The 27,945-nt window shown below is 42.7% G+C and overlaps 1 protein-coding gene across 1 annotated transcript; it reads right to left on the reverse strand.

Moving 5' to 3' along the window:
- Window positions 1-617: 617 nt before the first annotated feature.
- LOC309694042 (ephrin type-A receptor 4-like) lies at window positions 618-27,631 on the reverse strand. Its single transcript, XM_082513759.1, has 19 exons — window positions 27,067-27,631; window positions 26,337-26,404; window positions 23,945-24,142; window positions 23,519-23,629; window positions 22,753-23,107; window positions 13,271-13,426; window positions 12,168-12,704; window positions 9,664-9,788; window positions 9,360-9,519; window positions 9,159-9,270; window positions 8,316-8,374; window positions 8,012-8,125; window positions 7,727-7,912; window positions 7,593-7,654; window positions 7,191-7,400; window positions 6,705-6,881; window positions 4,240-4,427; window positions 3,854-4,039; window positions 618-1,501 (listed from the first exon to the last, which is right to left on the reverse strand). The coding sequence occupies exons 1-19, from the start codon at window positions 27,221-27,223 to the stop codon at window positions 1,384-1,386; spliced, it is 3,279 nt and encodes a 1,092-aa protein (XP_082369885.1). The 5' UTR covers window positions 27,224-27,631; the 3' UTR covers window positions 618-1,383.
- Window positions 27,632-27,945: the final 314 nt, after the last annotated feature.

The following is a 27,945-nucleotide window of genomic DNA, read 5'->3' on the forward strand; positions in this document are numbered from 1 at the left end:
TGCAGTGTATGTTTGTGTGGCGGTGTAGCGGGAGACAGATGTTTGCTGATTTGACATGTTTGCACTGCAGGCTCAGCCCAATTTAGTGAGAAAAAAACTGAAGAAGAAAGAAAGAAACCAAAAAAATTTTAAAAAAGCACGAGGCCACACAGATGCTCTTGGTGACAGCCCACTCTTAATTTTCTCTTCTTTTAATTTAAGTTTGTTTTCTCCTCACAGCTTTTCCTTTCTCCCACTCTGTCTCCTTCTTTTCTCTTCTTCTGTGTCTCTTTTCTCTTTCGTACCCACTCAAACGCAACACTGTGTGCGATAACACCAGCAGACTTTCAGCTGGGTGTTCTTCTGGAGTTGTTTTCCTTGTTACAGGCACCTCTGACTAAGTCTCGACTTTCACAGAGGACACTTTCTTCTGCCAAAACGGAGAAATTATAAACATAAAGAGCCCGGAGAGTGCATTACAGTGAACTTTAAATATATTACAGTTCCAAACTTCTGTTAAAACACAATTAAAAACCTACATACACTGATGGTTTGGCATTTATTGCAATGCAATATGGCACTCATTACAACATTTCTCAGTGTTTCTATTTTACTATGCACAAACTAGATTTTTTAAAAAAAAAAGCTCATAAATAAACAAACTGCTTCATGTATCTATTTCTTAGCATCAAACAAGTGACAAGTACACGGACACCGATGGACAACATCCTAATCTAAATGTTTACTTCAACAGAATCAAAAGTTCATACAGTTTAAAATAAAAACATGAATATAAAAAAGAAAAACACAAGCGAAATCATACAATTGGTTAGCATCATCCTCCTGTATGAAACTAGTAAGAGCTCGTAATGATACATTCTTTCCGGCTTCTCCTGCTCCCTCTTTAACGTTGCATATTAAGGTTATTCAATGATAGCTGACATCTTGACGAGGGAGAATTCATGTAGGATGCACTCACGCTACGCACGCCGCACAAACACACGCACAAACACAGACACACGAGCAAACAAAATACATTTTGTTCAAGTCGAGCACAAAAGCAGCCAAAGGGACAAACTAGGTTGGAAGCCATTCTGCTTATGCACATGTCAGCCTTCAGAAAACAGATGAGAAAAGAGGAGAAGAAGTGAAACTGGATAAGATGATGAGGCTTCAGTCTAAGCTGCCGGTAGCTCAACGCTATCGGCGACCACGTCCAGATCACGGTTTATAGAAAACTCCACAGGATGGAAGTTCACAAAAAGTGCTGCTTTTCAATCTTCCTTTCTTCTGTCTCGCTTTGCGTTTCTACTGTACGACGCTCCTTTATATTTCCACTGGTGAAAAGTCCCTCTAAAGTGCACAGATGAGGTAAATGAAACAGGTTTGTATCCATTCGCCAGCTCAGACTGGAACCATAGTGTGCTGCATGTGTTGCATTTGAGAGAATATTTCTTGCTGCACACTAGCAATTAGTATGTCCCGATGTGACGGTGTGATTATTCCAAGTCTGTCCATCTCCCTGTGGGTGCACAGACAGAGATAAATGTTCAGACACACAAAGGCACAATATGCAGTATTTAAGGGATAAGGCTGGCTGTTATTTTCTTTTGATCACGAGCCTACTTATTTTAAATTGACCCACACTTTGACTTTCACCACACACAAACATTTGGAGATATTTAGGGTTTTGCATCTGCTCAACTATGCATTTAAATCACTGGGTAATAACAGGCCAGCGGTCTATCAATTAAACTACAGCCGTAATATGAAGAGTTTAATATACTTCATGCCTTTGCACCGCAAACACCATTGTCTCCCAGCACTAAAAGAGTAAAGCAACAAAACGAAGCAACGTAATCAAGAAACCACATGCTAATAAAACAAAGACTGTATATAAAAGATGGCAACTGCAGCTAATGTGATGTCTAACGTGAATTGGTCTGTGGGTTCCCATCTTCGGGGCTTGAAATATTGAAATGATCGCCTACTTGCTTTAAGAAAAAAAAAAAAAAAAAAGCAGACATGATGAGTGAGGAGTGGGTGTGGCTTAGAAGTCGAGGACACTGCATACTCACATGTCAATGCAACACGTTCTCATTCCCAAAGCGTAACATTTTATGCTAGGTGACAAATCGTCAGTTTAATACGCTTCCTGCCACCCAACACATCCTTATATTACGAGGTCAGAAAAAGGAGGAAACATGAGAGCCTTTTGGAATGAATCTACACATATATGTTCGTTTAACTTAAATCGCTTTGGAAAACATTAGCTAACGTCATTAAAGTGCTGGTTAAAGTTAGGGATAAGGTTAGAGTTAGGGCTCGAATACATGGCTGGAATGTGTATTACCGTGTAGCATAAGAACGCAGTAGGTCACCTTTCGCGTTACTCAGAAATGCCTCGCCTATATTATGCCTCGGGAGTGAGAACGAGCTAGTCAATGATTTCTCAGTTGGAGTGTAGCCACGTACAAAACATTTCTGCCTTTTACATTTAAATGGGACTAAAATTTACAAAATAAACATTACTCTTTGTTAAAAAAAGGTCTTCGTAATAGTGGTTCAGTTTACAGGTTTATAAATCTAGAAAAAAGATTTGGACCTTTGCTTGTCTGCAACTGGAGTGATTGAACCCTGCTGACTATTAGAAAGAATCCAGCATTTCAGAGCTAAACCTGAAGTGAGGAAGCAGAGGACGATGGATGGATGGATGTGTCACAGTCCCATGTTTTTGAGAAGTTTGTGACATTTTTAGTTTTTAACTTCCTTTGGTTTTGGGTTGTTTTGATTTTGTGTTCTGGTTCTTGAGTTAATTTATTACCTTTATAATCCCCCCAGCGTTTCCCTCTTCCTTCTCTCTTCCTAGTAACTCATGCCTTACACGAGTTGTGTATCGTCGTCTTTCTACTTTTATCAGTGTTATTTGTCGTTTGGTTAATCCCTAGTTAACATTGAAGGTTAGTTTTTATTTCTTTTGTTTCCATCTTTGTGATTCTCTATTTATTCCTGCTTTGTTTCACCTGGGATTCATTATTTCCACCTCTATCCTGCTCCCTCCTGTGTTTTGCTGTGTAATTAGCTCACAGCGTATTTATAGTCATTGTCTTCTTCTCCGTTATGACGCATTTTTATAATCTCAGCTGTTTCTGCTTGGTTCTAGTTTTATGCTTAATTTTTACCCTTTAGACTCTCTGCCAACAAAGGCTCTTTTGCTTTTTACCTCTTTGCTTTTTACCAAACCCAGCGTGAGGCACAGAGGCAGGCCTCTGTGCCTCACGCTGGGTTTGTCTCATCACCATTCACCACAGAAGGTTGCATCCTTCTTTTATATACAGTCTACAAATGCAAAACGGGTCTGTTTTAATGCCATTAAGAGTGAGTGCGAGCTAAACTCGCTGCTAATGAGAACACCCAATTAACACAAAAAGAAGCATTTGTAAGATTATGAGGTGACACTAGCTTTTTAAATGATGTAATGTTATAGTCATGAGTAGCTTTTATCACTCACTTTCCCCCCTAATTATGTTTCTGGTTAAACTAAACAAGGCTTACAAACAGAGGGTACTTTAAAAAGACTGTAATATGGATCATCACTGACGTTTTTCAGTTAATAAGCATTGAGATCATTAAAGTGTTAAATATTACAGGACAGAATGAAAGCTGCGATTATACAGAATAAATAAATTTCTTACACCCTGTTTCAGCTTTTCATGACACTGAATTTTGATTCAGAAATACGAGTGGGTTTCTGTTGCTAGTTTTAACTCGATTATGCCCAATGCTTAAAAAAATCACAGATTCCATTTTTAAGACATTTTTAATGCCAGAGTGGCTCCTATTTCAATCCATTTTCACATGAAGGTACACTTACTGGTGTGTGAGAGCCAGAAGACTGTCAAGGCTGGTGTAACCCGCTGCTGCAAGGGTGTCTCTGTACCTCTCCAACCCAATGGACTGCAGCCACTCACACAGCGACCACTCGGGCACACACATCTCCGGTATGACCGCCACACACACCTCTGAACCCACCCCTGACTCCAGTATTGTGCCTGTGGGTCTATATGTGCAGAAAAAAACAGCAGGTTGGTGGTGGCAAGGGACTGAAATAGGAGTGTGAAGTCATAACTGAAGAAAAAAAATCATAAAGATGTGGGAGTGGGTGTGAGCACAATATGAATGTGGATATGTGTGGATGTGCATGTAATTGCTACTTTGCTTGAGGAAATTTCTGTCTTTGCTTTCGTGCACTGTAAGTACCTTTCCCCTCCTGTCCGGCGCAAAGTCCCAGGGTTGCGTATGAGTTTATCCAACATGTTGAGGATCTGGCTGAACGTGGGTCTCTCTGCTCGATCCCTCTCCCAACAGTCCAACATGAGCTGGTGCAGCACCACAGGGCAGTCCATGGGCGCAGGCAGTCGGTAGCCCTCTTCTATTGCTTTGATCACCTAAAAAAGGTTTCACATTGTTATCAGAAAACCCAAAACCCAAGATGTTCCAAAAATTTGGTCACGTGAAAATTGTTAAACGCAGACCAAACACAAGAAAATGTGAAACTGCACCTGTTTATGTTTAAATGGTCATTTGAAGCTATAAGATGAGCTTTCCTGATTACTTAGCAGCTGACTTGGTTAGCATTGGTAATTATCCTCATGCAGAGCACAGTTCATGTGTTGCTTTTTAAGAAGCATAAAACGTCCATTTACTAATTGTCCTTCTTTTCAAAGCAGTAGCATCAGCTGCTTATCTGTTAGCTTTTATGTAAATTCTAGCCAAATAACCCGGGTTACACTCTCACTGAATGGGTGCTACACTAATCTACCTAATGACAATGTGTAATGTTCACCATGTTCATCATCTTAAATTTGGATGATAGCTTTCAAACATTTAGTGACCAACTTTGACCCGCTCTTGCTTTTCTGCAGCTCCAGAAAAAATAAGGATGACAAATATTATTATGATTCATTCTCTGTGAACCACAAATATTTGGGTAAAATATTATGGCAACCCATCTAAAACTTGTACAGTCACTTAGCTAAAAAAAATGCTGTGGTGTATACTTACTGTCAGAAAACACTTTTTTTTAGACTTTTAAATAAATCTGTGGTTTTTGTAAGGAAATGATGAAAATCGTGCGACTGCCGTTTAAACTTCACCAATAGCAAAGCAAATTCTTCTCCCTGAAGATTTATTACTCGCTTGTTGTTTTCCAAACGGTTCCCAAAGTCGTCTCACCACTAACTGCGATTGATTTTAATTTCCTGCAGATGTGTGCAGCTCTGCATTTTCCTGTGTGCAGTGCAGATATCAAGCAGCACATGTCTGCAACACAATCTGTAAACCTTTGCGATACTAAAATGCTACTCAAAACCCGTCTCGGTATGAAAAGTATAGCCGGGATATTCATAAAGAAAGAAAACAAAGTTCACTTGTTTCTGTTAGTGAAGTAAGTTTATAATATAAATCTATGCACTACAAAAAATAAGCTAATAAAGTGCATAGTGCACCTCTGCTTGTGCAAATTTCCCCTTTTAATACTTGGACAAAATAAAAATCAACTAAATATCCAAACAGTGCTGCAGATGAAATCCATCACATTGCAGACATGTCCACAAGTCATCTTAGTTGTTTCAACTACTCCAAATGAACTCTGTAACACCATTTTTCTTCATATGTCGATAAAAGTTTACAAAGTACAGCCGACTCGGTCGGTATCTCCTCGAACAGATCAAGTAATATTTTACATCCATTTCCCCTTCTATTACTGGCTTACAACACTGAAAGCACATTTGCAGCGCATGATGATATATAATTTAATCACTTCATCTCTTTACCCTCTCCAGTGTAATTAGCGTATGAATTCTTGAGCTATGTCCAAAAATCTTGTTCTATGAGGTCACAGTGACGTTTATCCAGAAAATCAGTCTAATCCAAGTAAACATATGTAATGAAATCCTTTCCCGCCATAGTGACCTTCACCTTTGAACGTTTGTGCCAGACTTGAAAAAAATTCCCCTGAGGGCATTCCTGAGATATCATGTTAACAAGTAAGAGAGAGACTAATGATGGATGGAAAAGCAGAAAACATAGTGCCTCCAGCTGCATCTGTCGCTGGTGCAGAGTCCTAAAAACACAATTACTGCCTGGCTTGGCTGAGGAATGACTCTAAGCAGCCAATTCATATATGTCTCAATATTTATCTTCAATAAAACGTCCTCTGATTGCTTTCAACTTACCCAAGGATCTCAAACCCAAATTTTGCACTTTTTTTTGCATTTTACAAACAGCACAGAGGTCAAAGACACTGCTCAGAGAGAAGTGCACAGAGGACAGTTTATTTTTGTCTGAAATATGCAAAAGAAGTGGGGTGTGTTGTGTAGTCGGGGTTAATTTAAGTCCCATTTCCTGTGTGAACATTAGCAAAAGTTTAATTTGACTTCTAGAGAAAGTCACAGCTCACAACTTGTTTGCGAAAATTCTAATTAATGTTAATGCTTGTGGCTCAGAAGCTGTAGTATATGTGTATATGTCATTTTAGCTTCAGAGCTGATCACATGTCCAAAAACACAGCTTTGTGTTACATCACATAAGCCATTGTTTTTACTTTCACTCTTTCTTCGAGGATAAAGATCATTCACACACATCAAGAATTCCAGCATTCTTTTTCTTTTTTTCTACAAGGCATCGCATGGATTCAATAATTATTAATTATTAAAATTACTCACATCTTGGTTGTTCATGTCCCAGTAGGGTCTCTCTCCATATGAAACCACCTCCCACATAACGATACCATAACTCCACACATCGCTGGCTGTGGTGAACTTCCTGTAGGCTATAGCTTCTGGAGCAGTCCATCTGATGGGGATTTTCCCCCCAGGAGAAAGATAAGTCCCAGTGGCCTCCTAAAACAGCAGTAAAAGTCACACTGGTTAATTGAATAATTTATGTTTTTTATGATTTCATTTAATCAGTCGGGGGCGAAAAAACCTCCTCACTGCTAATGTTTATTGCTCTAAGCGTCGCTCTTTCAGCGGCGTCTATTCATTTGATGAATTCTACAGCTTTTTGGCCGCCTTTAACAACAAATGTGTGAACTGAAGATGTGATAGCACATATATATATGAAATATGTAAGTGATAAAGAATAATGAATTTGCAATCATTAAAAGCAAAGCATTGTTTTAACATGAGGAAAATAACAGTGTGTCTTACCCTTGCAGTGTAGGCGGCCTCTGGGTCGTCCTCCAGAACTCGGCTCAGGCCAAAGTCGGACACCTTACACACCAGGTTGCTGTTCACCAGGATGTTTCGTGCTGCCAGGTCTCTGTGCACGTAGTTCATGTCTGACAGGTACTTCATACCTGAGGCGATGCCGCGCAGCATGCCGACCAGCTGGATCACTGTAAACTGGCCGTCATGTTTCTGAAATGGTACAATTGCAGAGACAGGAAGGCAAGTTAACACAGACACCCACAGCTAGCAGTACAGTCATGACTGACTGCATTTCATCTGTGATTTAAATCTTTTTTACCACATTTTTTTAAATACAACTCAGAACCAAAATTTATATTCATTTCATAACAGGAGATGACAGCGTAATAAAAGGGCCCATACCCGAAGAAATGCATCCAGAGATCCATTTTCCATATATTCTGTGATGATCATCAATGGTTTACCTGAAGAGGTAAAGAGTTTTATAAATATCAAGCAAAATCTCCACACTGAGTTCTAAGCTGAGCACTACTCACATCTCGTGACGACACCCTCCAGCCTGATGATGTTCGGGTGGTCAAACTGTCCCATGATGGATGCCTCAGACAGGAAGTCCCGCCTCTGTTTGTCAGAGTATCCTGCCTTCAGACTCTTGATGGCCACATAGATCTCCCTCTTCCCCTGCACACGCAGCCGACCGCTGCACACCTCCCCAAACTCTCCTACACACACACAGAGATAGCAAAAACAGCAGCGTCAGCGCCAAGTAAGCATGTGTGTGTGGGTTTGTGAGTGTGCGCGAGCACCGATGCCAGGCTTACCCATGCCAATAACCTTCTCAATGTGAATACTGCTGACATCAATCTCTTTGGCAAACTCGTGGATGGCCTGATCGGGGTCTTCATAGGTGAACGGGTCCACATAGATTTTCACTCCTGCAAAGGTAGGAGAGGCGGGAGAGGAGACGAGATGAAGGAGGAGAAGGAGGGATGCAGAGGAGGGTGAGAAATTGTTGTATAACTGCATATGTTATGTAAATATCTTTTGGCGGTATGCATATAAGATGTGCAGGTGGATCTGAAGGAATAGTTGGAGAAACAGCATCCACGAGACCTTATGCAGTACCTGGGTTAAGATGTTTCTCTTCCTCCGAGTCCTGCTTTGTTTTACTGTACTTGCTCCTCCTGATGAGACATAAATGAGGGACAGACAATGAAGATAAGTGAGCTCGTAGCCATCTTTTTCATTTATTGGGTCTTTTGTGCTGTGATTTTTAGTCATTTGACCTGACAAAAGGCCACGTGTGTCACACTGCTTTTAACTTTGTGTGCTTTCTCTTCTAGCAGGGCTGTGCCTTTCGCTGGATTTTCAAGGATTTGCCGCAACAGAAAGCAGTGACAATGAGGAAGGCAGAGCAACGGGCTGCAGGAAAGCATAGAACGACCAGATCAAAGCATTTAAGCGAGAGAGGGAGGAGGCACAACGCCTCAGGTAGCGCAAGATAAAAGGTGTTTTCCATTAAACAAAGAGACTGTCAAAAACACCTTTGTGTCTGAGCAGGTGTGTGCGTGAGTGTGTGTGTGTGGGCATCTGCGCATGCTGGTGAGGGTGCACGCCAGCGGAAGCTGACACACATGCTATGTTGCTGAAGAGACTGTAATGACAAGTCAGGGACAAAGGGATTATCACTGTCTCCACTTTAATCCCTTTTAAAAGCTTCAGGTAACACACACACATTATTTAGGCCCACAATAGCAGGGGAACTGTGGCTGTTGTTTGTGTGCGCTGAAGCAGTTTGGTCAGAAGCAGTAGTTAACAGAAAGGCTGCACTCGTGTTGACGTCAGCTTTGCACTGATGAGAACTTTCTAGCCGGCCTAACAAGTCTATAGGTGTGTATGGCTACTGGATCTTTTGTGTTTGTATGTCTGTGTTGCTGTGTGTGTGTCTGTGTGTGTGTGTATATATACCTGCGACTAATGATGAAGACAGCTGCCGATATCAGCAGTAAAATTCCAACCCCGCTGACAGACAGCAGCAGGAAGGCAGAGTTGACTCCTTCTCCAATCAGAGGGAAGGGATCTAAGGAGGAAGGACACAGAAGTCACCAACCAAAAAGTGATAGCTGCTTCTTTTAAAACTCCCACTACTGAACGGCGCTGTTTGAATACCTGAATTTGTGGAGAATTCGAAGGGAGTGCTGAACTCTCCATATCCAGCAGCTGTGCGAGCGCGCACATGAAACACGTAAACAGTGAGGGGGTTGAGACCCGTGACATCGACACTCCGAGAGAAGGTCCTCATTATGCGGTACGACCTCTCTCTCTGATCCTGATTAGCCGGGACAAAAAGAAGGGTATCTATTCAGTGTCTGAATGCAAATCCATCCTCACCATCAGTGCAATGCGAACAGCGAGCCGGCATATTGACATTCCAAACAGCTGCCTGAGCTGAATTAACCTGCGGGCAGCTCACCTTTTCATAGAACTTGACCTCGTACTCCAGGATGACCCCGTTGGGTCGATCCGGCTGTTGCCACGACAACGACAAACTGTGCCTGGTGACATCAGTGGCTTGGATAGACGACACTGGAGAGGGTGCTGAGAGGAGAGAAACATGATGAGAACTAATACAAAGACAATAGTCTAACCCACTGTTTCTCAAATGGTACTCATACCCCTAGGGGCACTTCAGAGTACTGCAGGAGGTACTTTTTTTTCCCTAAATGGTAATTTAATGATATATGAGCCAAACATATTTTAGCAACAATTATTTCAATAACAAAAGCTCGCTGAACTACATTTCATTTTCCATATTCCTATTTTCATCCAGCTGCCGCAATACCTCACAGAAGGAAAAAGCACCAAGTACAATCCCGTCTACTGTGAGCACAGAACCACATCCAGATATTTAATGACAGACGAAAATCGTGAAAATGGTACAGAGTTTCAAGCGTAGCACAAGTACAGACACCACAGAAAAAGAGGTGATCCATATATTTGTGCTAAGCTTCTCTTTGTGTAATGACTCTGATCAAAACAAAGCAAAGACACCGACTGTGCCTGGAAAAGAGTTTGATCGCTGCAGTTGCCTCTCTGGCACAGAAAATGACAAAAATCCTCAGTGATGCACGAGTCCCTGTTTGTTACTAAATCTGAGGTGCAACCCACAAGAAAGACTCGGTTCAGTGAAATTCCGTCTGTCTTTGGTGGATTTCCACCACTTTTGCAATCGGTAAATGCAAAATGTAACGGTTTGTATTTTTATTAACTGACACTGACACTTTTACATCATATTGGCCTTGAAATATTTTAAATAGTTTACATTATTTAAAGAAAGTTTGAGGAGCATCAGTATAACATATGCAGAATGACAAGCTGAATATGCTCTAATGCTGATTCTAAGGTGAACCATATGATAGTTTGGCGTCACTGAACACAGCTCAGAATGGCTGTTTATCAACAGTCCCATTGACCCAGTGCACCTGAGAACTGACCTACATCTCGTTCCTTCCTATTCCACAGAGACAAGCTCCATTCTGCACTCTCTCCCCTTAAATCCCTCCACATTTCCCTCCTTTTAACTCTCTCTTTGTCCTCCTTTGTGGCTGCTCATACGATATCGAGCCATATGGTAGTGCAGGTTGGGCTTGACAGATCCCAGGCACACTCTCATGCTGTGCACACGCTGCTAAGTTATTTCCCCGGGGCACCTGGAACCAGGCAGGTGCGCTGCTTTCTAAATGCCACCATAAAGACTTACAGCAATGACAGTTGAGATGTAACAGCATCAAAAAAAGAAAGAAAGAAAAGCAAACGCTGAAAACTAATGGAGAGCATGTGCGAGGAACGCCACACACCAGCTGACACCTTCACAACTAAAATGAAACACTTCATAAAATGTGAGTGACTTTTCAAATAGTTTTGCGGTTAAGCATTTTAGGGCAAAAAAAAAGAGGAAAATCCCACCCTTTGGTACGCCGGCGCTGTTGAGTGTCGACACGATTCTGCTCAGTTATTTAAGTGTGGCGATTTACTTTTTATTGCATCCGTTTCCCCCTTTAACCAACTCTCTCTATTTGTTTTTAAGTCTGTGATTTACATTTTCCAGAATGCTTTCTGACATCCTCTTGAAAACACCCCTATAATTAATTCAGCTGTTGTTAGGTGTAGGAGGACAGAGTAATAACTATGGCAACTGTGACAGTGATAGTAAGAGAACAAGTTTCCGGCTGGAAGAGAGCACGACACGGGCCTTGTCGTGTGTTTCTCCATTAACAACTTAACCAGTTTTCACACATGAAGCCTGAACAACGTGGAGACAATGAAGCCAGGATGACATTAAAAGTAGTAGTCTGCTTTTAGATGTGATCTCACTACCAGGATACTGTTTAACCAAGGAGCTAAACAAAGTATTCCTAAGTAAAGCATGCAGGAGGCAGAGGGGCAGGAGACAGGACCGCTGGCTCACTGTGAATCCACCAGATCATTACCTGCTAAATTCTTGCAAGTAGCTAAATTAAAATATCCCATTGTGTGGTACATTTGCGTTCTCACATACAGAAAGGTTTAGCCCCACTGGCCGTCATGTTTCTGCTTCTCACATGTTATCCAGAACCTTCTCAATTTTCAAATGAAACTGTGTTTTCCATTCATTGCAAACCAATATGTACCTTTACTTCCTATCACAAGTGGGAAAATTGCCATTGTTTTACAGCTTTAAAGTGCTTACAGCAGATGCTACTTTCAATACACACAGATGCAGTATACCTACATGCAGAGCATGTGCATATCTGCTTGTGCAATCTACAGTTTTGAGCTTTACTCATGCGACCGAACTTCCCGTAGGCCTTCGCACGCACTGAGTAGCGGCTTGTATTCTGCTGACCCACTTACGGACAACATCTATAAGCAGATTTTGTGTTACAGTCAACAATCTGACAAACAGATTTATCACAAACAAACACTTCTCTTTCTCACCAGCTTGGTTGGTGGTGACGCTCACAGACACGCTCTGTGCTGCCCCTGCACCACTGGCCTGGGAAACCCCATTGCGCGCATGGACAATGAAGGTGTAGTGCGTGTGGGCCCTGAGCTCGCTCACCACCACCCTGGTGGTCGTGAGGCCCGTCTGACCGGGAGAGAAGAGCACATCTGAGCCGCAGGGCGCGCAGAACTGAGAGCTGGAGACGGAGCCGCCGCCAGAGCCAGGCCGGGGAAAATCTCCAGGCCTGCTCTGGAAGACACCTCTGCCTAGATGAGAAGCTTCGGGTCCCACAATCCCCTGGTCTGACTGCATTCCCAGCCCACTATGCTGAGCCTCAGGCTGAGAGATGCTGCGATTCCTAGGAATGGCTCTACCACCAGTGTGGCTGTGGCTCCCAGTCTGACAGATGAGACACTCCAGACTGTAGCTTGTGTCACTTCTTCCTCCCAAACGATGAGGGGGGGTCCATTCCAAGACCACTGAGGTCTTATTCACCACCGAAATGAGCTGCTGTGGGGCTGATGGTGGCTCTGAAAGAAGAGCGTAAGGGGTGGGGGGAGGGCATAAACATAAATGAAATCAACCATATACTGTGAATGTGTGGGGCTTCTGGCACAGCCTAAAATGCAGACATCTGGCATTAGACTGAAAATCATACGGCTGTGAGATGTTTTTGATGGGGTTGATGTTTTCGTCTGTGGCCTTTATTTTTTTGTACGTGTGCCTGAGAGATTGTGTGTATGTGTTTTTGCTTTTCCCAGGCCAAGAAAACCATGTGCTGTATATAGGCATAATTACGCTAACCAAAGCCACCAAGTCTGTCACACAGAACCTACTCATAGACTTACACAGCGACAGAGAAAGGGGGGGAGCATTTATTCACTTCCTGATGTCTTTAGTTATCACTCCCTAACAGAATGTAGATGGTGGCTTAGTCATAAGGAATGGGATTGTGAAACAGGAGTGGCATTCAGACACATTTGTGTGCCCCTCTGTTTGTTAGAGATATAGACTTTGGGTAAAGACGGCTGTGCTTATTGCTTTTGTTTGTGCAAATGCATACACGTATCGTTTGTGTCTGCGTGTGTACTCTTACGGGTACAGGCCATGGAGGGAGGGTCAGTATCAGCACGGAAGAATCCAGCATGGCAATCACAGATAGTTGCTCCATCTCTGAGTGAGTGGCTATGTGGAGGACACTTGGCACATCCTGGATCTGTAGACTTGGCCTTGTAGAAACCAGCACGACAGGCTGCAGAGACACAGAGAAAGAAAGATTCCATTTGAAACATCTGCATTAAAAAAAACAATGATAAAAACAGGCCACACTGTCTCAAACATGAACATTATTTTTTGGAGAGCACAAAAAACTGCATTTGCATTGCTCCAGGTGCACTGCTGTGCTGGTCCACTACTTCGTAACATAAAAACGCTGACCTCATGCATCACACCTTCCTCCCACCCTTGCTTTGTGAATGAGTATTTTCAGAGGTGAAACATGTCTGAACCTCACTATTTTTAGCTCACTATGTGCTACAAAGAATAAAGGACAACTTCAGATGAAATTAAATTCATTTTTTAAAGTGTTCTTGAGGAATTATTCTCCAGGCTTTTTGAAGGTGTCTCAGGATTTCCACATTGGCAACTTCTTCACTCATTTTCAGTCCAGTCTTTCTACCTGACCATTTTCAGGGAAATAATCTTCTGCTTGCTAAGTCAACACTGACCTATCATTCAAGAATAAAAGGCACCTAACTCAAAGGACAAACCAGTGTTGTGTCTAGACATAACAGACAACCTGGCAAAGCACCAATTTCATATTCTATCATTAGCACGTTGTTACTAGCAACCTAGATGCAAAAACACATTGTTTTTTCCCATTTCTTTAGTTGAATCTATGAAGACATTATCACAATTTGAGAAGCATAACATAGAATCTTTCCACCAACAAGGTGACTCCCAAAGAGCTGTTAGCTGAAAAAACCTGATATGGCTGGACTGAAAATCAGTGGCAACAGGTTCGAATTTAAAATTGTGCTCTCCGATGCATCCATCAGAGTGTAAATGTTATATGGAAAGCACTTAAGCAAAAAAATGTATTTGTATAAACGAGGTATGTTGTGTAAAACAGAGGTTGCAGAACGAGTAGAAAAGCACTATCTCTTAGTATTTACCATGTACCCAGCAAAATATAGAGAAATAAAGGGTGCTTCAAACTTTTGCACAGGGCTGTATATCTAAGTGGTGTTAAGGTTCAAAAATATTGGGGATGGACACCAGAGGAAAAACCACAATAACAACACTGGTCCGGCCGGGTTGAGTCAAACGATGATTTTAATGAACACACGCGTGGGAGATGGACACTGATGCAGACAGCCTCAAAATCTCAAAATGGTGGAGCATTGCTCAAACTTTTATAGCCTCTGGTGCCTCCACCTTATCATACAAAGCCTAAACATTCACATGCTTTCTCTCACACAGCGCCTAAGCTACGACCTTGGCTCCCTGTTTATCTGCTCCTGCTGAAATGGGGCAGAAAACTCCAGCACACTCTGTTCTCTTCTACTCAGACAAATTAGATTTCTTATAACTCAGCAGTATAATGCATCATAAAACAATATCATTCATTCACAACAAGTCAGCAGTTTAATGTAATGCAAATCAGTTTAACTAATGCAATAGTTATCAGCTTCTTCTAATTCAGGAGAATAATGCAAACTAAAACTACATAATAATTCACAATCTTTAATTCGGGGTATAACATGGCATAAAATAATATTATAATCTAACAGTGGAGAAAATAATTGTGTTGTTTTAGTGTTAACCTGTCTGGGATTTATGCAGTTCGCTCTGATGTTGGCTCCGACTGTGCGCCCAGTCACACAGGTGGCATTATGCAGTTTTCTACATTTATTACATGCCAAACACATCTAGTTTAAAAATCAGTTCATGAATTCAATTCATAACTTCTAATAAATTTGAAATGAAATGTATAAATTCTTTATAGGCAGTGAAATACATTCTGAGCGTATTAGATTCCAAATATACACCCAATAATTTTTGGTGTGAAACGTTGTGCAAGATATCTTTACAAACATATTAATAAATAATGAGATTATAGGAGTTAAAGTCCACCCCGCGGCAGGCTGCAATTAGTGCTGTCAACATTTACTTCCAAGGTCCTAACCCTTGATACAGTTCTTTGTTTTTGCCTGTATTGAATGCTTAGAGAGCCTTTGCAAAATTCAAACTGACAAGCGGAGTAGGTTTTTCCTTGGACAGCGTTTTGATCCGAAGACAAACAACTGCTAAAGAAAAATCTGGAGAGAGAAACAGATCCAGCGCGAGGGGGGAGGGGCACGTTGACTTCTTTTATCTTTAACTTTGATGAGCAAAGAAAGGAACACCTAAAAGAACACTTACTGATCAGCTCCCACTCACACGCAGAAACCAGAAACACTAGAACTGAATACATCAAAACTCCTCAGCGCCGGCAGCCCACACAAATATAATTGACATTTAAATATATGAAAGAGGAGAAACAGAGAAGGAGAGGGGCTGAGAGAGAGACAGAGGAAGAGTGGAGGGAGATACATCTTCTCTCTGTATACCAGGGAGTTCATGCATTGACAGAACAACAATACAATAAATGAGTGCATAATTATACTGCTTGACATCCACTGGTGAAGCAAAAGAGATGGCAAGGCATGGCTGCTTAGAGCAATTTCTTCTCTCTCTTTACTGTCAGAAGGAAATCCTTTATTTGTTTCCACTGCAATCATTTTTTCAACACCTTCTTTTTTCATCATCACACCCTATTCACTCTCCTTCCTCGATCCCACCGTCTTTCCCAATTCTCCGCTTTTTTCCCCCCCAGCCCTTTTCACATTTGCACAGGGAGATGAAGACATCCCAGTGAGAGTGGATAGGAATCTGGGAATGATGTGTGTGTGTGCGTGTTTGTGTTTAAGTGCGTTAGTATGCTTTATGACACTCTCGTCGGTAGATGAGAGGGAGGAAGTCTCCTCTGTAATCTACTCAGACCAACCATCCTGCCCCATCTGTGTGAGCCTCCACAGATTTGCTCTTTCACACACTCATTTGCCCTCCCTTTCACATTTCACAGTCTCCCTCCTTCGCTCCCCATGCACTTCCTCCTCGACCTCCACTTATCTGTCTTTCTCCGATAACTCTTCTCCATACATCGCTCTCCTCTCGCAGTATCACGCCACGAGAAACCTTTGAAGCGTTGGCTGGCATTCTTTATACCCCCATATCGATACCAGGGGTGCCGCGCACAAGTACACACAGCTGAAAACTACTCGGTCGAAACCTGTAAATTCATAAAACGGCTGATAAGAACGGCTTTCATGTGGCGAGTGACTCATCGTGTTGTGGCAGTTTAGACAATAAAGTGCAAGATAAAAATACAGTCATTCTCCAGCTGTTCTCCGCATTCCTTTATCAACAGTGTAGGTAAGACAGAAAATTATCTGAACCTCTGAGGAGGACTTAGAGGTTGATTACAAGGCTCAACAAGAATCTGCCAGGGGGGTAGCACACTGCTTTTTGTTTCTGTCCCATCTAATCCTCCATCCTCCTCACAAACAAAGACGACACGCTGAAGGGGGGAGAGAAAGAAGCAAGCAAGTATTTGAAGCCATAAACTTCCTTCAGCGCCCTCTTATGTCTCTATTCTCTCTTTTCTCTGTAGTCTTTTGTGTCTCCTTTAGCACCGGTTACTGGAGGAGGGTGGGTTTTTGGTGACCTGGAATGAGAGCCCATGAGGGTGTCATTAACCCGACATTAACCCTACGCTACCGAAGGCCGCGCGAGAGCTTGGGTTTGACCGGTAAAGCAGCAGCGATAGGGAAGCACGCTTACTGATAAGGTGGAAATTTGAAAAAAAAAAACAAAGACGCGCGTGTGTGTGTGTGTGTGTGTGTGTGTGTCTGTGGGCACATTAACATTCTGCCTGTTAGACAGGACGATAATTACAAAGCAATCAGCTGTTCGGCTGCTTGAGACAAGCGAGACAAAGTGACAGAGTGTAAAGGATTGGGAAGGTTGACTGGGAGAGGCAGCACGAGAAAAACACTGACAAGAAGCGAAAGATAAAGAGATGAAGAGAGGGGAGACGAAGTGAGAGGGAGAAGGGAGAGACATGCAGGAGAAGGTGCCCTTTGATTACTATCAGCATTGTCTTCATTTGCATATGCATTCTTCTGCTACCCAAAATGCAAATGCAGCTCATTCCAAATCCAACTAAAAGCCTCGTCGGCACACTGCGTGCATGCATGTGTGTGTGTGAGGGTGGGTGTGTGTGCGTTTGCGTGAATTCTCCTTGACCCCGTGTTAGCTGTCATCGTCCCTTGGTTCTTCCCAGCAGAGGGGTGGAGATGGAGGAAGTACCCCTCACTGCTCCGGTCTGACACCTGTCTGTGTGATGGATGGAGGGAGGGATGGATTGACGGATTGATAGACCGTCACGCGAGAAGGAGGGACGCTGTTAATCGCAGGGGTCATGCCCCATTTTAATTAATGCCCAAGGAAACGCTGGGGGAAAGGCTGGAGATGAGGCTGAAGATAGGATCGGATCCTTACCCTTTTCAAGTGTAGGACTTCCTAGAATGGACCGCCTGGCTCCAAAATCAAAGTTCCCCTGTAGCCAATTTTAGCTTGTATTTCACAGGGTCAATGGAGTCTTGCATTTAAAACGTCAAACGAGGCTGCAGCTTTAAGTTTGTCTAAATTTAAATATTCACATAAACTGGTGGTCTGAAGCGAGAAGTGTGTGGATTTGTGAGTGTGTGTGTCTGCCTAAAGCCAACAGTGTTGAACATTAGCATGTGAAAGGGACTCTGCAACAATAACCCCCCCTCCCTATCAGACACACATCACCCCCTGCCACCACCACCACCATAGCAGCAGCAACACCCCCACCCCCTGACTGTGGATCGGGGAGAGGAGTTGGAGAAGGAGGGATAATAGGAGCAAGACAGAGAGGGAGAGCGGAGCTTGTGCCCATGCCAGGGAGCTACAACACAGCCTGGTGAAGCTGGCAAACCTCCTGTACATTAAGAACAACCTGGGAGAGGCAGACAATAGCACACACGCAGACAGACACACACACGCACTCTGATTGTTATGGAGGAATGCAAAGCATTTCCCCCACCTGAGTTTGGCTCACTTCAAACAATCACTCGTGCTATTCCAGTGTCTTTGCTTGCCTCGTCACCTGCCATACGCGCACATATACACAAACACACATGCACACACAGAGACATAAACTCCTCCCTCTCTGTTTGCCCCATCACACTCTTCTCTAGGCATTCCTGTGAGTATATTGGAAGGAGGGCTTTGTTAGGCAGAAAATCAGAGATACAGTACACAGACAGACACAGTCACACACACACGTGCACTTGTTCACACTCGCACATACACACACTCTAAGTCAGCAGTCCAACATGTCCGGAGTCCAGAAATGCGATGCAATAATTAGAGGGACTGAATACAGCGATTACGCACTCATTCTATCATCCGCTTGCTCTTTCTATCATCTCTCTTTCAGTGTTGCCGTCTCTCCCTCTGCCTCTTTCTGTCCAACTGCTTTCTGCTGTTGACGAGACACTGCAGGTGCGTTGGAAAGAAGCACAACCATGAAATCTCTCTGGATGGAGGGAACACACATGCAAACACGCTCGCACACAGAAACATTCCAACCCTCCCAGGCACTGAGCAGAATTGAGGAGATTCGGACGACAGAGAAAAAGGAGGCCAGCAGAGAGAGAGAAAACCAGGAGGCTCCGCTTTCATTCCACCTCTTCAGCCGTTCACATTTCACATTCTCTCTGTTGTCTCTCCTCCCTCGTTTCCGATCCTCCCAGACGGATCGCAGCTGTCAAACTTTTGACGTCTTCATCCACCTCGGTCGTGACCCCGCTCTGTGCGACTAAACTCTTTCTGCAAGTGTGTGTGTGTGTGTGTGTGTGTGTGTGTGTGTGTGTGTGTGTGTGTGTGTGTGTGTGTGGCTGTCAGCCAAAGTTTTTGACGTCTTCATAAGGCTCAGTCATGACCTCGGTCTTAACCAAGGGTTTAGAAAGAGGGGGAGTTCCCTCTCTCTTGTGTTTCTCCACTCGCCCCCTTTGCACCAAGTGACAAACCCCCAGCAGGGGAGGGGGAGCTCTGTATTGATGCCTTCTGCTGTCAGTGGCCTTCTTTCAACCCCTCTCTCACCCCATTCATGATCTAATCCCTTCTTCCTCTCCAGAGCTTCTCCGCTCATCCTCTCCATCCTCATTATTTTGCGTCAACACTGAAAATGAACTTCTCACATTTTACTCCTTTAAATCTACACTTGTTTCAGTTTAAATTAACCGCAACTGTCGCAGAAGCTTAAATGCATTACCAGTGCAAAAGTGCACATGCAGATAATATTAATGTGGGTAACAATCCATTGAACCAGGAGACATATAACTATGAAACATTTCCAGCAGACAAGCATAGATTTTTCATTTAAAATTAAATGTACTTGTTTGGTGTTTTACTATCAGACTAGATTTTTCTCCTGTGTCTTTATAAACACCTTAAAAACTCATGCAAAAAGAGAAAGTGGGAGTTATTTAGGAGGTAATCAAACTAATCCTTGCGTGTGTGAATTATTTTTCTCTTACTGCGTCACAGAACTCATACTTCCACACTGACAGTTGCCATTTCAGTGCACTCACACTGACATTTAGTGCACTACAAGAACCTAGATTGTCTAGTGATAACTCTCAAACCTGAGTGTGACCCATCAACGGTCGCTTGAGCTTGTATAGCAGGAGGGATGAATCACCAAAATCTTTTAAAGCATTAAGAGGAATGTTGTTAATGCTAATCCTTGCTAGCTAGCTAAGAGCACATTTTTAAGATGCTGACAGCTGATGTTGATGTTCAACGTGAGATAACGCTGCACAGGCCTAGAAACAGGTCACCAACCCCCGGTAATCTCTGGTTTTTGTGGCAAATTTTCTATTCCTTGACAAGTGGGTGAGTGGTTTCTACCAGGTGAAATTGGTTGCAAAAAGAGTGCTGCACCAAAAACCTCCTTGTGATCGCTTTGGTTGATAGCAGATTGCCACTCTTGGCTGTAATTAGCATGGAAGATGCTGACTTGTCTTCCAAATACACCCAATTCCCTCTCCAAGTTGTACTGAAAGTTGGAAAAAGTGCAATGCAAACTTGTGCAAAGTTGTGTCTTATCAGTGTAACAACAAATTACAGGGAGTGCAGAATTATTAGGCAAATGAGTATTTTGTCCACATCATCCTCTTCATGCATGTTGTCTTACTCCAAGCTGTATAGGCTCGAAAGCCTACTACCAATTAAGCATATTAGGTGATGTGCATCTCTGTAATGAGAAGGGGTGTGGTCTAATGACATCACCACCACTGAACAAGACACACAAGCTGAAACGCAATCAATTTCATAGTAAATATACATTTTTCCTTCCAACTGGTGGCTGATAGATAATCTTAGACAGGTCTCTAGGTCTGTGCATCACAGGTCTAACATTACTACATTAGATGACAACTCTAACTTACAAGCATGACAACTGTAAGTTGCACTGCTAAGAGAAGACTCCAAACTGAGACATACGATTGTCTTTCAAGTGCAAAATGAGCCCAGCTTCTAATGACGTATTGCCAGCCAAGGTTAGTTTGCCTGGTTTTGTCTTCACCTGAACGCGTTGTGCCGACTCAGAGATGGCACATGAGTCTACATGATCCAGAAATCTCTTAGTGTGTGTGACATGTTGAGAGACAGATCATCTTAATCTCTTCCGAAATCTATTTCTCTTCCCTCCATCCCGCTACGCCCTCCTGTTCTGTTTCTCGCTGCAAATTTTAAACTTAAAATAGGAGAAGAGTTAAGGTGTCCGTCTAATTCAGTCGGGTCAGAGGTTTTGGAGAGATACATTCTGTATTCATTCAGACTTTGATGAATTTCCACTGAGGCAGCTGCGCCCAGCCAACAACCTGACAGGCAGAGAGAGTAGGGAGATGAAGAAGAGAGCAGCAGATAGATAGATGGCACTTCACATCTGCTGGAGGTTCAACAGAGTCAAGGGTCTCTCCTAAATCTAGTTGAGGAGGAACATCTTTCAGGCTTCAGGGACCACCCCACAAACCTCCCCCTCCTTTCAGATGAAACAAATGAGCTAAGCCGGGTGACGGTTTCAGAGAACATCTGAGACACATACTATTCATATTCATACAGAATTTTGGCAACTGCATCTCTCATTGCAAAGAAAAAAGTCATGTTTTTTTCTCTCTTAATCACCAACTGGCCAACTGGCAATGCATCGCTCTTTTTTATGTCCATCTCTGTATATTTCTCTTTCTCAGTGTCCCCTCTTTTCTCTTTGAATTATGGGTCTGTTTGTTATACAATTAGCCTGCTGGGATGGGCTTCATAAATAAAACCGAGGGAGCACATCAGTGAATCGTTCACCCCCACCCCCACAGCTCTTCTTCTATTGGTCTCTGTCCATCTGTGTATGTGTGTTGTGTGTTTGAGTGAACATGAATGGAGAGAGTCGAGCCATGTTGTAAAAGTGTCTCCACTAAGTCTGTCCAACCCCGTTCACCCCACTTTGTCACATAAGCGCGGACATTTGCAGTCTTCACTATCACAACAGTCGTTTCCAAATATTACACGTCATCCGAGCCACATGTGAGTCGGTGAAAGGTGTGAACAGCTTGCATATTTGTTACAGTAAAGTTCAGACCAAATTTGTAAGCGACAGAAAGACATTTTTGTCCAGATGGCTGTGGTTATGCGAGCACACCTCATATGGAGACCTTAGCGCTCAGTACACAAAGCAGAACTTCAACTTGCAACAAAAAGATCGGTCTTAATTTAACCCACTCTAAATGATGGCTGGGCATGTGTCCATACAGATAAATGCTCCCAGTGCATGCCACCCTGTTGATCTGAGCAGGCCAATATGGACTGCACCACTAAAGGTCACTGATTTTAAAAGTTGTTGAATTTTTACTAAAAATCAAGTGAAAATTACACTTTTACACATTGCTTTTTGACTTTGCCGTGCAGTTGCTAAGTATCCAGCGGAAACACCAGAAAAAGAAAACCCATTAATTTGATTAAAGACGTTCATAAATGGATTTTATCACCTTCAGAATGACCCATCTTATCTCTTTTCTCTGTTCTCAGCTTGTAACCTGCAATCTGAATATTATTAGAGTTTGAATTAGGTCAATTTTCTTTTGTGTTCTTTTGTGTAATTTGCAATTTCAGTTGGATACCTTACAAAACACTAAAAAAGTGCCACTATCTACTGTTTCTGCAACAGAATAAAATTTGTTATGGTGTCCTCTCTAAACCACATTTGCCAAGCTAGCGAGTGCCCCTTTAAAAACGAAAAGAACCAAATATCAATATTATCAGAGTAGCTTGTTAAGCTGAGCACATTTGTGATTGTTGTTCACAGAGATGCTAAACTTCAAAGTGACAACACATTAATTCAGGAGTGCACAAAAGAGAAGTAGCTCTGCTGTAGCCAGCACCACTTACCTTTACATGCACCTCCCCTCTCCTCATATCCGGGGTTACAGAGACATCCACCAATAGGAACCAACCACTCTCCATCAGCACCGCAGTACATTTTAGGTTCCTCTCTTTCTTCCGATTGGTTGACACAGGACCCCCGGACCTCCACTAAGGAGGACGTGTCGGCCCCGGTAATGGTGTCGGGAAATGTTGCCAGGTTACGAACGGTTAGCGGGCAGGTTTTGTAGAAAACTCTGACAGAAACCAAAGCAATGCAGGCGCCCACATCCTGGAAGGCTAGATAGAAGCCCTTCCGGGTCGTGACTTTTACATCTCGCACCTCTGTGTTCAGTTTCATGATGCGGTCTCCAACATCCACCTGGATTGAGAGGAAACAGCATTGCATTAATAAACAGTGCAGTAAACCGTGTCACCCCTTATTAATTCAATTTGCTTGTTCAACTTAAAGTGGGCGTTTCAATTGAACCGCCGCTGATCTCCACATCTTCAGCACTTGGCTCCGATTCAGAATAACTTTTATTGATTGCTAAGGCAAAACAAGCTTTACGGCCTGCAAGATTAGAATGTAAGTTACTTTAGCAAAGACTGAGCAAAAGCACCTTGCCAACATTCCCGGGACAGCAAAACAGACATCTAAGATAAAAGTGCTTGTAAAACAAATAAAAACATTACAGCTAAGTGCTTTTGGGGGGGTTTATTTTCCACATAGGAGCAAATTACACTGAGTGGCGGAGGGAACTCAAAGCCTGACTCAGTTGTTCGGTGTTACCTGGGTGAAGCTTTCGTCTGCTGCCACCGTATCCACCTTAATGAAGCTGCTCTCTTTGATGTAGCTCTCTCTGTCTTCGTTTGACTCATGGTAGTACAGATTGAATGTCTCCTACAAGACAAAAGGGGAATTTAAAAAAAAGGGACAGACTGAGGCACCTATTTATCGTCAGCACCAGCACTCATCTTTTCTCTTAATATGATAATGAGTCAAAGTGGGGTTTGTGCTTGAATAAACAGCAGCTGTAATATAAAATAAAGGTCCATTAGCGGCAGTCTGTCCATTAAGTAATTATCATGAGAGTTAACATATTAAAAAAGGTCAGACCCTTTATCAGAATTCTTTGCTGTTTTGTTAAAACTTTTTACCGCAGTCAGGCCATACATTCACCAGCACGCTACACATCCTGAGCACGCTTTCACGTACCTTACAGGTGCCGGTGACCCCTGGGAGGCTGTTACAGTCTCTCAGGGTGAACTTGACTTCGACGTAGACCCGCTGAGCTCCAGACCGAGGGATCCAGTCTGTCCTGAGCCAGTTGTTTTGATTGGGCTCCAGGACATTGCACACCTGGTACGTCCTGATGGGGATGTTTTTCTCATCCATAATGCTCACCTCTTCCCACTTCAAACAAGCACATTTGTATAACTGCGTTAGTTAGAGCAATGATTGTGCATGTAAGACATATGTTGCTGCCTACAGGCGTTAGACTACATTCGAAAAATGCATTTAGTTCAGGCCAACATCACGAAGACCAACTTTGAAGTGACTGGAATTGAACTGAAGCAGATGTTCCATCAAAGTTGCCTTGATGAATGACTTGATATTAATGAAATGTAACTGTCATGTGGAGAACAGCTTTCCCAAACTTCTCTTAATTCAAAATAGTCTGATTTTTTTAAAATTAAAAAAGTCATTTGCCAAGCAGCAGTCATTTAAAAAGGCTGCTGGCACTCAAATTTCAGATGACACGCCAGTTTAATTTCCCACAATGCACCAACAGAGAAGGGTTTTCAAAACCCTTCCATGCTGGCAGCTGCAGACTGTTATATAATTTTGACAAAAGCATCTAAATAGCCGCTGTGATGGCAGCAATGTTAAAGTGTCTGAAAGTTGATTTTCATACTGTGCTGGCGTGAACTGAAAATGACTGCATACGCCGCATAAAGTTGAACTCTTCAGCGTAGGCACAAGCTTTAAACACACACATAAGCAGCCGTGGCTGTCAAAAAAGTGCACACTGTAAAAAACTTAGGTTGCCTGTCCACTGGGGGGTACTTCTAGTCATCATATATACAAAATAAATTTCAGATGCCGGTGTCCACCCTCTGATTCACCGCTGCTGCGTGAAGCCTCACGGGCTAATGCTCATTCTTGCATCAATATTCTGCAGTGGACGGTGGTTCAGATTTGTTGCGACTCCAAGGTTTTTGCAGGCACATTTCCATACGAGTGAAGCAGGCTCAACCTTCACCGCACCATCCATCTCAATAGAGCCGATTATTTGCCTTGTACTGTGACCCTTCAAATGACCGCTGAGCCTCCCAATTCCAAATTGGCTTTTTATTGCCACTGAATAATAATCTGCTCTCTCCCTGCTAGTGAGAGCTGTATACACACTAAATGCACCGTGTCCAAAGAGAGAAAAAGAGAGCGAGAGGAATGACAGAAGAATGTGTGTGTGTGTGTGTGCTTGAAGGACATGCTTGTGTGTCAGTGTGTGTCTTTAGACTGATCGATATGCCATCAAAGTCGCTTTCGTTGTCTAATGTGGGGTTATTGCCTATATGCTATCAGCTAATAATAATATTATGTATATGTTGGGTGATTTGTAAGCGGTGCAGTAAATATGTTAGTCTTTACAGTTTTATGTACATTTTAAGCCCATTCTTTATTGATTTAATACTCAAAATGTATCAGCACTGCTATTGGCCTGGAATATCTAATCGAGACTGATCTTTTGTAAGCCACGCATTTCTTTATGTACAGTGTGTTAAAATGTGTGTGAGTGTGAGGGTGTGCACATGCCCACATAGTGTCAGCGTTTGTGTGCTGTTGTAGTGTCTTTGCGGGTTGAGGAAGTTAGCTGTATAAAAGCTGACATGGGGTATGATGTCTCTGTGTCTAGTCTCCTTCAGAGTTTTTGTCAGCCTACGCAGCTGTCAAGGGAGAAGGAAAAAAACATACAGAAATGGAGTTTTGTATGTATGTGTGTAGCTAAGGGGTGAGGAAGGTGGGGGGAGTGCCTGTAATCAAAAGCTCAGTGCGTGCAGACCAGGACCCTGTCAATCAAGCAGCATGTGAGAGTATAAGGGCAATGGCAAGTGAAGAAATAACAGGCAAGTTCACCACTAACTCTTAAACCAACAAAAGAGGTAAGAGAGACACTGAACGACAAAGAAAGAGAGAGAGAGAGAGAGAGAAAGAGAGGAAGAACTATGGATGGCAGATCACGACAATGACAAAAAAACACAAAGAGAAGATCAAATCTGAAACAGATATCACCAGGATTCATTCTGGCAACTGTACGGTAGTAAAAATTCCTAAAAAATGACACCCACCACCAAGCTGGTTTATGCCTTTACTTGTGCCAAACGCAATGGCAGCAGTCTCATATTAGCACTTAGGCTTGGTGAACAACAGCACATTTCAAAATCTGTGGGATGATTATTTACAGTTTCCAGACCGCGCGTGTGCATGTGCGCGTGTGAGGAACGAGAGAGGGTGTGTGAGTGTGTTTTCCAAAGAGAGAACAGGTTGTAAACAGTGTATTCATAAAGAAAAAAAAAAGAAAAAAGAACAGGCAGATCCCACTCACCCCTCCCTCTGCAGGACTGGCTGCCCATTTCAGCTCTCCTGGCACTGTCCTGGTATCCAGCAGGGTCACTAAAATTGCATACACACACACATGCAGGTGTACTCAGGACAACCAGTCTGGAATATTTTTTTTTAATTGCTCTTAAGCAGAGAAAATTAATTTGACAGACTTCTCACAAGAAGTAAGTGATGGTTAAGCTGTGAACAGTTATGGAAGTAAAAGCAGGCGTCCATTGGCACTGTTAGGTTTAAAAATTTTATCTTATTTCCACTGCACAGAGTCATATATGTACATTTAATATCACATACATTTATATTTTTCACAGAATTTTAAACTGTTGATTTAAGACCTCGGAGCTTTATTCATATACAAAACCCCAAACCCCAAACTATGAATTCAACGGTTTAACTGTTTATAACAAAAACACAGAGGTGCTCAGTGTTCTCCACCATGACCAAACCCACAAACATAAAGAAACGAACAAAAAAGAAGAAAGGGGAAACATATTTAAAGGAAGAAAAAGCTCACAGCTGGACTGCACAAATATTACAAGGATATCTAAGAATTCAACTTTTTTTCCTCTTCTAGATGTTTGCAAATTTTTCCCTGTTCTTTGCTATCCTAGGACGCGCCTTGAGCGCACGCAGGATCTCTCCCAGCTCGCAACAGCGGAAAAAAAGACCCGACTGTGCCACACAAGCAACACGGATTCGAGTCCCTCCTTCCTTACCTTCATTTGGCGGATAAATCCTTGTTCTCGAACTTGAAACTAATGTTAATATCCAGATAGTAGAAGAAAACGTTCGCCACAGATTTGCAGCCATGTGTGCAGCGTGGAAGCGTGTGCGTTCCCCGTCGGCTCCGCGCACTCGCTCTAGCAGCTCCATCCCGGTGGGAAAAAAGTGTTTGAATGAAACCAAGTGTGAACGCGAGTTGGATGCAGCAGTGGGTACTGGGGCGGTCTCCTACACTTCCTATGCTTCCAGTAATGATAAATGACACGAGGCAAATGACTGTTCTAGACTATACGAGCGTCGGTGTGTTATCCTTCAGCATCTTTGTTAACGTTTCTAAGAAGGCAAATGCAGATCTGCAGCTTCTGCGTTTAAAAACGGGTGACATTAGTTGAAAAGAATAACTTCGCTCTGGCTGTAAATTTAAACTGCATAAAATTGTTTAAAAAAATAATAATAATTGAGACGTTTTTCACTGATTCGACCACAAAACTTAGTCAGCCCACTTTAAAACACCTAATCTGGGAAACATAATGATGGAGTAAATGAATGCTGTAGTCAGTAGACGCTATCTGGCGCACGTCAGAAGTGGCATTTAGCAGTGATAACCCAAAGGAGGGCCAGCTGGGGTACAGGAGGCCATAAACGTCACAATGCTGCACTTAAAAAATAATCACATAGTCACGTGCATTTCAAAACATGAATATGTCACATTCTCCTGATAAAGGCCTGAAGTGCCTGATTGGAGTTGAGGTTGTCCTTTGTCCTGAGAAGCGAAATACCCATGAATGTGACTACAGCGCCACCTGTTGTTGATGGTTGCCGGGTGAAGGAGGAGAAACCCAAAGAATGGTCAGGATCATTTCACAGTGGGC

Source organism: Aulonocara stuartgranti, assembly GCF_965226115.1.
Source record: "Aulonocara stuartgranti genome assembly, chromosome: 18".
Classification (NCBI taxonomy): Eukaryota; Metazoa; Chordata; class Actinopteri; order Cichliformes; family Cichlidae; genus Aulonocara; species Aulonocara stuartgranti.

Bases quoted from the DNA above. Each gene is read 5' to 3' on its own strand.
- LOC309694042 (XM_082513759.1), bottom strand. From the start codon at position 27,223: ATGGAGCTGCTAGAGCGAGTGCGCGGAGCCGACGGGGAACGCACACGC. The intron at 9,789-12,167 runs GTGAGAAAGAGA...CTCTCCTCTCAG, and splicing joins CGTCACCACCAACCAAGCTG to CACCCTCTCCAGTGTCGTCT. The intron at 8,375-9,158 runs GTATATATACAC...ATGTCTCATCAG, and splicing joins GTCTTCATCATTAGTCGCAG to GAGGAGCAAGTACAGTAAAA.